At 38.3% G+C, this 12667-nt stretch overlaps 1 protein-coding gene across 8 annotated transcripts in view; it reads left to right on the top strand.

Annotated features, from left to right (window-relative positions):
• LYN (LYN proto-oncogene, Src family tyrosine kinase) overlaps positions 1-12667 on the top strand; it is a 51922-nt gene that overhangs the window by 15713 nt on the left and 23542 nt on the right. For 3 of the 8 annotated variants that reach the window (XM_017833598.1, XM_017833605.1, XM_017833615.1), the window contains exons 2-8: positions 6210-6346; positions 7558-7606; positions 7699-7804; positions 8277-8375; positions 8489-8592; positions 10033-10182; positions 11459-11611. In XM_017833598.1, coding sequence (XP_017689087.1) covers positions 6215-6346; positions 7558-7606; positions 7699-7804; positions 8277-8375; positions 8489-8592; positions 10033-10182; positions 11459-11611 — 793 coding nt within the window. In that variant the 5' untranslated portion in view covers positions 6210-6214. The remainder of the gene's footprint in view (positions 1-6209; positions 6347-7557; positions 7607-7698; positions 7805-8276; positions 8376-8488; positions 8593-10032; positions 10183-11458; positions 11612-12667) is intronic. The other 5 variants (XM_017833639.1, XM_017833660.1, XM_017833649.1 and 2 more) reach the window with 2 other exon arrangements.

Raw genomic sequence — 12667 nt, 5'->3', positions numbered from 1 at the left:
TCTCTGTGTGTGTGTGTGTGTGTGTGTGTCTGTGTATGCCATGTATATGTGTATCATATAAGGGCTAAATTCTGTTTGGGAGACATAGAGATGATATGATCCAGACCTATAGAAAATAAGCTAAATTTAAAAAGATATTAAAATACACAAGGCAAGGATTGAATGAGACGCAGATAACCATTTAGCAGAAAGGCAAGGGAAGAACAAACTGCTTAAGTTCCCCTAGCTGGTCTCAAGTGCCAAAACAAGATTTGGGAAGTGAAACATGCCCAAAATGAAAGCTGACCCGGGATTTCTGTATTTGCATGAGTCTAGTTAGATGAAAGTTACCAGACAATCAGGTCTTACAGTAAAATTTAAATGTGTACCTATAGATAATACTGTATTATATTATTAAATAAATATATATATACACACATATTTTATATATATGTGGTGAATTGCAGGTAAAAGAATAAAACCGAACAGAGGCAAAACTAATAATTTTTGAGACATGCAATAGGAATAGGAATCTACTTCAGTTCAGTTACTCTCCATTTTGCTTCTTTCACTTTACTGCCAACCACAAATAATTTATTTTTGTCGCTCTTATTCTCACTCTGGTCTAGTAGCAAATCTTCACTGGCGCAAATATGTGTAGAGCAGTACTGATCAGCCTTTTCTGAGCTCTACCACCTCAAGTTAAACTCCTCTGTTGGCAACTTGGCAGTCGCTTTGCCATGTGATGATAGGTCAAAATTAACCCAGGTTTCACAGGCCACTCAGAGATAGTCCTTCTCATAGTCCAGTGACAGAGTAGTTGGGCGCTACAGATGGTGTGGAAGAAGATCAATATAAAGTGGAGGTCAGCAGTAACAGGGAAGATAAATGAATTCCTTAAATTTAAGATTTTTCCCATTTTTTTCATGGAATTGTAAACTTGAGCAGTTGATTAAGTGATGTAGAAAGTTGGATGGGCTTCTGAGAAAGCAGGTTTTTGTGTCCCTGAGCAGAGTGGGCTTATGATTCTTCCTCCCAAGCAGTTTTAATCTAAGTTGATCACTCTGACTTTGAGACACTTCTGCTTTGACCTTGAGGGAAATATAGAGAAGTTTCATATGCTCAGTTTCATATGCTCAGTTGTTTAGATCTGATGAAGGTATCAGTATGTTACCTCTGACTTTATAACTTGTGAAGTAGCAGCAAACTAACTGGCATTAAAGGCCAGAATGAAACATCTAAAACAAAGGAGAGCAAATATATTATTTTCAATTTTTGAAAAAAGTGTTAAAAATAAAACTATTTACTCCCTTGCTCTCTAAAGTGCTTTAAAGCTCTATGTGTGTTAACAGTTTTTTATATATATAGGTGTAAAGGATTGCTTCCTGTTCTTTGGTTCAGAAGTTTAAATATAGAGCAACATTCAAGACTCAGAGTAAGTTGGGGGTCTTGATTAAATTTTTTCTTGTTCTTGTGCATAAGAAATTTGTGGTTTAAATGAAGAGTTTAGTCTTCATATTCAGTTGAATAAAAATGTATGTACCTGTTAAAATACACATGTATATAGCCGATAAAAGCCTAAGCCATGCAGAGAATTCATGTTTAGATACGTGATTATTCACCTTTTGAACAGATGTTTATTTGATAAATAGAGTTCCTTGTATACTCAGTGTTGTAGTTCTAATTATTTTAAAAGTTACTTTATTATTGGAAAAGCCAAAGTATAATCTGTGAGGATTTGAGAATCATTTTAATGAAGACATGATTTCAATCAAGAAAAGGCCAGACGTGTCAGGTGGATTTTTAGGAAATTATTTCTAATGTACAACATATATACTATATATGTAACAGAATCACAAGGAAGAGAATGGTTGTGACCATAAACAAAATGAAAAATGAGATCACCTTTGTAGATGATGTAAAGGGTAACTGCTGGGAGGAAATGAAACCTCAAATGCTGCTGATGGTGGATGGACAGGGGATGGTCACATGAACCTTGACTACTTGCAGTAGAAAGTATTGTGGCTTTAGACACATTACACAGTGCTAGTGTAGAAAAAGGCTGGTAAAACAATAATATTCTGGAGACAGACAGCAGCTGTTAACCCTGGAAAAATGTTTCACTTCTGACTTCTGCTCCCTGCGATCCATTTTGGAAATATGACTCGTGTGTTGCTGTAGCAAGATGAAATAGGGCATTCAGAGGGAAAATTCAAGGTAAATGTCTTTTAGACATCAAAATCGATGTCTGTGGAACAACCTGCTGCAGAGGCTCTGTATGATGGTGCTTATGGATACCCCTGGGGCTTTTTGAAGTGTGCCTCAACTTAGATACTTGTTGCCATGCTGCAACTGTTGACCCAAGTACTTGTCTTTACCTTTTAGCCATGAAATACAGTATGCTCTTTGTTAGAAGAGAAGCTGTTACTTTTTTAGATATCTGTTTATAAAGATTAGCAGCTGTGTTAAGTAGAGTTTCTTTTAATTCAGTGTTTATCTTTCATGTCTAGTTGTGTGGACAGGGCAATAAATGAAAAGCAGGGACGAAAAGTAGTGTCTCCTGTATTGCAAAAGTGTTGGAATGGGAAACATCTGAGTAGGGACTGACAGCATTTTCTCTGTTGTCTAAATTATTTTTGTCTCTGACGAACAATAACGTACTTTCATTTGTGATGATGCTGTGCTGTCTGTATTGCTCTTTGCTTACTGTATTCTCTGTCTCTTTATATATCTGCACAAAACACTTTCTTGATGCTCCTTGTGATATGGCAACAGAGCGCTATGCAAATGAACATTTTACACCAAGTGAAATATTTTATTTATGCATGAAGGTACTCCCCCCCTTCAGATTTTTCTTATGACTACTGTATAAGCTAAGATAGATGTACAGTGCAAACATTTTATATTTCAGGGTTTCTTTTTTTTGTATGGGTAATTTGCTAGGGTAGAATGTTTAGAAAGATAACTTTGGCAATGATATAATATTCTGAATTTTGAATATTTACAGTGGGTGTTGACTGAAACTCTCCGATCAGTGTCTGCTCTTCATAGTAGCCCTATGAATCTTTACATTGATACCACTCTCAAAAACCTGGAAAAAGCCCAGATCAGATTTCAGTAAAAAAATGTATCATACTGTGCTGGAAACAAATACATCTGTCACTGCAGGTGAACTGGGCAATCACTGAACAGAAGCTTTTGAAACCAGCACAGTTACATTTGCTTTGGGTGTAGGACTAATCTAACAGAATTTTGGATGTGCAGTCTGGAACCCGGTGCGCATAGCTTTACAAAGGTCTAGCATGTACAGAAATATAAAATCCTGTGGCCTTTGAAGAGTTCAAAAGTGTTTCTTTTCACACTGTCAAAAGAACGTGTCCTCATTGATCCAGTTTTGACTGCTTAGAAACTATTTTTCAACTCTGTGCTTTGTCTCCATTGCCTGCCTATAGTTGTTTAGAACAGGACTGCTTTAGGAGGTTACCTTCAGGTAAACCCTTGATATCAACTTGCTCCTACCTAATGTTCAGTCCCTGGGACTATACTATAGTAAGGGTAGAGTAGGCCGCACTGAACCAGCTATGGGCTTCAGCATTAACTGTTGGGGGTATTTGCTAATGCAGAAATAGCTAAATTCTCTGAGGACTGTGGAGTTTCATCTCTATGAGGAAAAGAAGCCATTAAAAACAGTGCTTCATGATGAGGCTCAGGATCTTCTCTTTGTTGGAAGCCATCACATATGTTATCTCACATACTGTATTTGTGTGATTTCACGTGACATCAAGTAGGCTTCTGTGTGCTTATGAAGCACCTGCACATAGACATGACAGATCTGTTATTGTTACTCTCATGAACAAATGATAACCTTGAGCTTATCAGCACAGCCTCACAGCAGTCTTAAGTTTGTGTGCTTTAAGCTGCAGAAAAAAATCTGAGTAAAAATGCTCCTCTCTGGGTCTACACCAGCACTGAGCACAATGCAGTCTTTAAAGATATGTTCAGCTTTCTTACAGGAATAGGGAAAGGGCTTTTTGGCTGACAACTTAGATCAAATTACCTTATGTCCTCCGCTTTAGCTGTTTGTTCTGTAGAAGCAGAACTATTCAAGAGCAAAAAGGTTAGCCTTTAGGTGGATAAATACCTGATCTTGCAGATACAGCAGGTAATTAAACACTGGGCTTCCTGATGTCTAGGGTGAGTTTGCAAACACCAGTCTGCCTCTGGGTGCACAGAAATTTCCTATGAACCATTAACAACAGAACAAGAGTCATCAATATACTTACAGTTATAAATAAATAAAATAAATAAAAAATCCTTCTCAGTATTTCAAAACAACCCATGTGGAGCTGAGAATTTGGAAAACTCTCCCAATGGGTGTTTTCACAAACTAAAATTAAGCATTAAAGATACTAAGGGAAGATTCTGGCTGAAGATGCCCCCCAGTGTCTTTAGATAAGTATGGTAACACTGAAATGCTAGCAGTCAAGAAGAGGAAACTGTATTCTCTGCCTGGTCAGTGCCTATTGATTTTCTGTAGGATTCCTTTTATTTTTATTTCGAGTGAAGACGAGAAGGGGTGCAGTGGGTTCTAATGGTGCTTTTAAACCAATATCACAGTTCACTGCATCACTGCTGAAACCTTATCCACCAAATCCAGGGTTGTGGGCAATAGGTGACAGATAATTTGCAGAAATGGTAGGAAAGGAAGTACCTTCCTCTCATGTTTAGAAGAAAACATTCTGTGGATATGTCAGTGCATCTGTCATTATGTGGTGCTTCCTCAGTTGAAGGATGGGAGATTGAATAAAGGTGATATGGGAAGTTGAGACTTGCCATGTGGGACTGCTTGTTGCCTTGGTTTATTGGTATAGTCAGTTAGGACTGTGATTATCATCAATATTGTTACAAAAGCACAAGTCTTAATAAGAACTCACACCAATCTGGTTAATGTTCCTACTTGCAGGATGTGTGAGGCACCATCCCGTTGAAACAGTTGTATCTGCAAGTGGGTACCTATACTGCTACTTTACCTGTTTTTCTATATTTTTTATCTGAGAGATGAAGGTAAAAGTGAGATGTAGTATCGGGTGTTACAATCTGCTTTAGCTTCTCCAGCTGTTGTTTTAGTCACTGTTTGTTTACTTGAGCCCATATTTACACTGAGCTCTTATTTTAAGTTTTATGTTGTTCTTCAAAGAACTGGCTTTAAAGATTAATTAGGGCAAGGGGGAGTATGACTGTGTGCCTGCAAGGGAAAATGTGACTGTGAACCTAGCATTAGAGCAGTGACCTGAAAGGAGGGAGAGAGGAAGGAAGAAGAGGTTTGAAAAGCATTCGTAGTGGATTCTTTGAAGAGTAAGTATAATTACTCTCCTCTGAGGGAGGAATGTAGAAATAATGTTGTATATATGCTTGCTGAAGTACTATGTAATTACATCATGGGATCAGGAATCGGGTTCCAGTCATGCAGATGCTAACAGCTGTATCTCATCTGATTTAGCATGGATGCAGATCCTGAGAGAAGGATTATCCTTCTAAATTGTATTGGAAAAGAAATACTTGTGAATTGCCATCACTGATATACACATCGACTATTTCAGACTGCTGTAACTGGCGTGTGTGAACAAGGAGATTCATTACTGAACGTCACAATATCAGTTTGTCTGCCATGGAGCTGGGACTGCACAAGTCATCAGCTTCATGTGAGAGTGGGGATTTGAAACAAACAGAGCTCCCTGCTAGACTGGTGTCTGCAAAATGAAGTGGGGAGATACAAGCATTGCTAGATCCAGCTGCAGTTTTCATAATTTGGATTGGAATTTCTTCCTATGTTTTCCAAAGCAGTCTTTTCTTTAAAACATACAGATAAAAGTTGCCACTACAGTAATTGTGTTTTTGTTATATCTATTCCAAAGCTCAGAGAAGTATCAGAAAGATACAATGGGGTTTGTCAGGGGAGGGTAGATTGGAGAGAAAATACAATAAAACTGAAAATGTGGAAATGGTAAATAACTATTTACTTCATATGTGGGTTGAGACAAGAAGTAATTTCTTTCCTTTGCAGCTGAAAAGAGCTTTCAGCATGTGTGCCTAACCTTCAGTTGTTCTTCCCGTGAACTATTGTGTATGAGAAGGAAGCATGTTTTTGCTATGTAGCCCAAATGATTTCATGGGAAAGGGCTTGGTTTATGGCATAATGATTTTGTTTAATACCTTTTTTATTCCAACAGGAAATATGGGATGTATAAAATCAAAAAGGAAAGAGAATCTGCATGGAGATGGGCTAGATTTGAAGAATCAACCAGTACGTAAAACTGAACGAACTATTTATGTGAGGGATCCAACGTCCAATAAACAGCAAAGGCCAGTAAGTAGATAGTCTCAGGGGAGAATTCCTGTAGCAAGATCAAAGCATGACTGGCATAACTTAAATTTCAGTCTAAAACATGTGCATGGAAAAATTCAAATGATCATTAATCCACAATTGGGCTTTTGGAGTTGTGCAGTTCACCCTCGATGAATAAGTACTTAGGGAAATAAAAATTAAAACTTGATGATTTGCTACTTTATGTTTGTCATATTTTCTGCATGAAAACAGTAATCCTTGGCAGTGTTTGATATAGATATAACTATGACTGTAGAAGACTGCTAGATGAATGTAAAAAACCTGCAGTAGTTTAGAACCGTTTTAAAAAGCATCAGTGTTGGGATTTTAATAGCTGTGGGATCCAGGTGCTGATTATTATACTTAGAGGCTGAAGTAATCTCAGGCAATTCTTTACCAGCTCTGGTTAACTTTCCTTTTACTCGCTGAAGGCCACTACTTGACCTTGCGTGAGGTGTGTAGGTAAGGATGGGAGGAGAGGGTACAGTGGTGAAGGGAGCAGAGCTGTGCTGTGGGAGGAACAGGATAAGGGTACCTTCATGTGTGCTGGTATTGGAAAAGAAGGGTGCTGGGATGGGGAATACCACTGGGTACCAAGTGGGTTTGCTAATTTTCAGATTGACTGGTACCTGTTTTTCCCCACCTTCTCTACCGTGCTGAGGAAACCGTGTCTCCTGACTGCCCTTGTTAAGGGACCGTGGTCTCTTCAGGTGTGAATGGCACCCTTCTCTCCTCTCTCACCAGCTGACACAGTGAACTCAGCATGCTCTCAGTCGATGTACACACAATACAAACTACCATTATTTTTTTTTTATTACCCTTTTTTTTTCTTGCACACTTCCAGTGACATAACCATGCTTGTAGTTCTCTATCATGACAGCTATGTGGTAATAACTGTCTTGTTAAAGTGCCCTACCTAAAGCCTCTTCAGCAGAAGTCCCAAAGCTGTGAACTTCATCTCCACAGCTTGTGGTCCATCTTCATGAGGTCTGAGCTGCTCAATTTAAAATCTAGTGGCGACTTACTATATACTTTTATATTGTAATTTGCTTTTGAAGAATGGTGGGGAAATACTGGAGCATTTCCTCTTAATTTAAGACATGTAAGATGATACCAAAGCAACTGAATACTGTGTAATTTAAGATCATCATAAAGATCTAAAACTGCTTAATTAAAGACATATTTTGTTGTAGGCAAATCCAGAAGCACAGCTATTACCAGGACAGAGGTTTGTCAGTGAAGGTACGTTTTTATAGAAATCTTACAACTGCATGCTATGCCCATGTCAGCCTGCAAAATGATGTGAACATTCCTTTGTCTTTCTACTTTTCTAGACACAGAGGACCATGGAGTCATTGTAGTAGCTTTGTATCCCTATGATGGCATTCATGAAGAGGACTTGTCCTTCAAAAAAGGAGAAAAATTGAAAGTTATTGAGGAGTAAGTGTGACAGTACTGGTTGTATTGTAGATTTTCTTTGGGTTTACCTAATTCCCTCTATAATGTCTTGCTATCCTACTCATAACATAGGTCTGTGAATGGTAAGTGAGCTCCCTTATATATGATAATACAAATGCATGTGGAGTTGTGCCAAGTTGAATGGGACTTTGAGCAACCTACTGTAGTGGAAGGTGTCCCTGCCCATTTCAGGGGAGTTGCAACCAGAGGATCTTAAAGGTCCCCTCCATCCCAGACTGTTCTATGGGTCTGTAATTCTCTGACTTGACAGCTGCCCTCAGTAACAGCGGCCAACATTGATCCAGTGGAGCCAACGGCTTCTCAGACAGCTTGAGTTTACAGGAAAGATTATGCTTCTCTCTCCAGCATGGGCAGAGCTCTCAACACACTGTAACCTAAATAACAATATATCTTATTTTTCATTGTGAATACTACTACTGTTTCTGTTTTTCAGGCTGGGAGAATGGTGGAGAGCAAAATCTCTCACAACAAGGAAAGAAGGCTTCATTCCCAGTAACTATGTGGCTAAAGTAAACACCCTGGAAACAGAAGAGTAAGTTCTCCCAGGCTCTAAATACTGACTAACTTCTTCACCCTGGTGGTGTATCCTTTGTGGATGGGGATACAACCGTTACAACGGTTGTAACTCTTTGAAATACTTTTCAGATGGTTCTTCAAAGACATAACCCGAAAAGATGCTGAAAGATTACTCCTGGCTCCTGGAAATGGTCCTGGAGCTTTTCTTATCAGAGAAAGTGAAACATTAAAAGGTAGGCTTTGGGGTGGGTTACTTTGGAATTGATATAGAGTTAAAAACACACAGTCAGTCTTCACAAAAAATGGCATCAAGTGGCGCTGGATGTGGAGAAGTCACAGCGTGTCCTATTGTGTGAATTTTCTGCAGTTCTGTAGGAGTGAGAAGGATGAGAAAACCACCCGGAAAATAGAGAAGAGAATAACACCCAAAGCTGAGATAGGGGGGAAAAAAAGTGTGATTACAGTGACAAGAAGCAGGAATGGATGAAGTGCCATCTTTTCTCGACTTAATGTTTATAACTCCTTTATTGAAAGACTCTTTACTGTAGGAGTGGTTGCTGCATTCTATAGTCTTCCATTATTGGGCCTGCATCCATTGCTGCAAGTTTGAGTTACTGCATAATGAGGGTTTTCACTTCTACGGTGAAGTGATTCTGTCCAAAAAGCTTTTAGGTAAAGTTTTGTGCTGTAGGCAGAGCGCTTTGCGCTGAAAAGCTTAGTGAATTTTCCAGGCTCTTCAGCTGGGACTTTGGAAAGAACATAGGAAGTTCTGCCACAGCCTCTGGACTCTGACAGCAGTCTGACTGGATGTTCCAACTGAATGCTGTAACACTGCATCCTCCAGAGGAAGACGCATGGAGCCCTTCAGCAGATCATGTGTCTGTCCACTCCACAGGGTAGCTTTTTTGGCCCCCATACTGCAGGTTCTTGATTAGGTGTAGCTCTGTAATGGGCCTATATCATTGTTTCTGTGCTCTCAGATGAAGACTCCTAAATGAAGTTTTCAAAGGAAGACTCCTAAATTCTACTTACAGCGAGGCAAAGTACCCCCACTGTCACTGGATCTGTGTGTGAGGAGAGATAAAGGGGTGAAGGGGTTTCTTATCCTTTGAAAATGAACAAGAATTGTGCAAGCAGAAGAAAGGAAGAGCGCTGTAGCTAAGGGTAGATGCTCTTCTGCCCCAGCTTAAATCCCAGCTGATGTTAGACTCCCTAGACTAACAGATATGCTCTCCCTCCTGTATGTCTCAAGCCATCTCCAAACTATCCTTTTGTTAGTTGGCCCACAACAACCAGCGTGTTCCTTTTCTGAAATGCTGATCTCTGATTTTCAGCTTCTGTCTGAGTAGTGTGACAGCTCCGGTCTTGATTTCCCAGCCAAGCTGGGGGACTTTCCACAAAACTGGGCACTGAATGTGGAGCTGCCTGGAATATGGAACTCCCGAGTTTGTTGAGTAAGATTGAAAAAGAAAGTGTCACTGTAAGCATTTTGGTGACCGGTTCAGGACCGGCTATGGGCTAACCTCCTCCTGTTGATTGCAAAATGCTTTTTGAGGAAATAAGGGAGTAAAAAGGAAAACAGACAAAATGGTGATTTTGTTAAGCTCAACTGTATATGTGTGGGCACTGTAGGCTTTTCTATCTGTTAATGATAATTTCTTCTTTATCCACAGGCAGCTATTCTCTCTCCATAAGAGACTATGATCCACAGCATGGCGATGTTATTAAGCACTACAAAATCAGGAGTCTAGACAATGGAGGATTTTACATCTCTCCAAGAATAACTTTTCCCAACATCAATGATATGATCAAACATTATCAAAGTAAGTTAAAACAATTAATGAATTACTCAATAGAATGCAGCCATTATTTCCTGGGATGGAAAATAAATGCTTTCTTCTTTTGTTTCAAAGCTTTTCATCTTTTTTTATTATTTTTCCTAAATAACTCAGGCATGCATGTTATCGAAGATAAAGTAAAACTGATTGGAACCCAAGTAACGTTGTTGTCATAATCAGACCAATGCTGTTTGTCCTGTGGCATACCATTGTGAAATAAAGGCTAGCTTTATAAAACATCTCATCAAAGTTATAATGATGTGAAGCTGTAGTAAGAATTGCCTTCAATTTAAGTAAATTAATTCTGTATTTAAGAGTAAATTCTTATTGACAATTAGCAGAAATACATATAGACTTGTGAATGTCATCTTGTACCTAGTGTTGAGTGTGAAATCGTTTTTATTTTTCCTATAAATGTATTTTTTCATTTTTAATGGCATTTTGAAGGAAGTAAAATTCCATATACTTCAAAGAAAGAAAATTACACCCACACAGAATGTATACATTTATTTAAAAAAAAGAGGGGGGAGAGGAGAGGGACAAGTTTCTACCTATGTTTTACTGCAAAACTGGCTTTTAATTCTGCATGATCTCCTAGTGGATAGCTCCAAAATACAGGGTTTTTTTGTCTAGTAATTGAGAAGACAGAAAAGAAAAAAAATAGGACATAAAATTACATAGTTATTTTTTAAAACCATTCTGAGGACTTGGCCATGAAATTTTTCAGAGTTGTTAGATATGTGTGCTAGTTCTTTGGCACAGCTGGAAAACCTGAGAATTATTCAACATTTATATAAATGTTATAGCTGGTCAGTGTCTGGAGAAAAAATAAGGTTGACCTACTTAGGCTTGCATGCACATCTGTCTGAAACCATGTTGCAAGAAAATTTAATGACAAATTCAGAATACAGGTCCCAAGCCTGACTCCAGTGTGGATTTAATCAACATACTGTTAGTAATCAGATCTGATATTGTATTTATTTGGTACCAATTGTACTAAAACCCTTAATAATCTGCCAGTAACCAGATGCATGTGATATTTCTTTATTAAATTTGTCTCTGAAAACCAAATTTCAGATCAGAGGCACTTAAAGTTATGTGAAAGCACCAGGAAGGCTACATTCTAATCACAGCATCTGATTATTTTGGCATTATTTGAGGTAGTGCACACTGATAATTAAGAGATGTTTGTCTCAAGTCATGACTCACAGAAGTGTAATGTATTTTGTATTTTCTTTTTTTTTTTTTCTTTGAAAACCAGAGCAATCGGATGGTTTATGTAGAAAGCTGGAAAAAGCTTGTATTAGTCCCAAGCCTCAAAAACCATGGGATAAAGATGCGTGGGAAATTCCACGGGAATCGATTAAATTAGTGAAGAAACTTGGAGCTGGTCAGTTTGGAGAAGTCTGGATGGGTAAGTTTATTCTTTTGAAATAAGTATTAAACTCTGAAAGGAGTGTCATTTCGGAGTCATTCAAAAATGTAGTGGACATGAACCTGGTCCGATATACTTGTAAAACAGCCAAATCAGGTCCAGAATATGTCCTCCTGTGAGGAGAGGGTGTGTGTAAAAGAGGGTAGATACCTGACAAATAGGTGGAATAAATCCTTTTGGAGTCTTTTAAAGGGAAAAACTAGTGAGTGAGCACTGTAATTTAGAAGGTTAAAGACAATAAGGTTTTTTTTTTTGGTAGGGTTTTGTGGGGGAAATAGAAGGTTATAGTAAGATGTGGCTCCCAAGTCTCAAAATTGATGGGTCTCTCAGAACTTTGCTTCAAATCAGAAAGTGTTAAAGAACATGAAATAAAAAGAAACAATGTCTTTTAGTGAATTGCCTATTGAGATTTCATTGTATCTTCATAAAGAAGATGCTGTAATGTAGTGCATGGGGCTGCCAGACTGGGTGAAAAAAGAGAGCAGACTTGACCCAAGCGTATTGTCTGCCAGTGTCTGCTTAGAAAGTAGGTGACTTACGTAGTAAGAAGACTAGAGATTGAACACCCTCTACCTTGAATTATCATGCAAGTTCCCAATAATAAAACTGTCATAAGACTTACAAGTTGTAAATGTTAATATATACACAGCAAAAAATGATGGCATTAATTATTATCACCTAAATAATTATCTTTGTTGGCTTACAAGCAATATTTTCTCAGCCTTGATGACTTCCTTTGGCAAGGGCCTATGTCCAGTGTCACATAGGCATAGTGAAAATGGTTTAATCATCTTGCTTTTGAAATGCTGCCTCTTCTGACATCTAAGTATTCTTTTGGCTTCTGTATTGCATGTTCTGTGTGTTGTTCATTACTTACACACTTTTTACCAGTTACCATCTTGTTTGGGGTAAACTATACCTTCCTCCCGAAATCTTCATTAGGATGTTTTTTAAGGCCAAATCATTCTCAGTCATTAGCCTTTCCTTGAATCTCTTTTTTGGATGTTATATTTAAATTGGAATAAAATTGTTACA

Source organism: Lepidothrix coronata, unplaced genomic scaffold (genome assembly GCF_001604755.1).
Source record: "Lepidothrix coronata isolate B3197 unplaced genomic scaffold, Lepidothrix_coronata-1.0 Scaffold6, whole genome shotgun sequence".
Lineage (NCBI taxonomy): Eukaryota > Metazoa > Chordata > Aves > Passeriformes > Pipridae > Lepidothrix > Lepidothrix coronata.
This window is presented reverse-complemented; position numbering and strand designations above follow the sequence as displayed.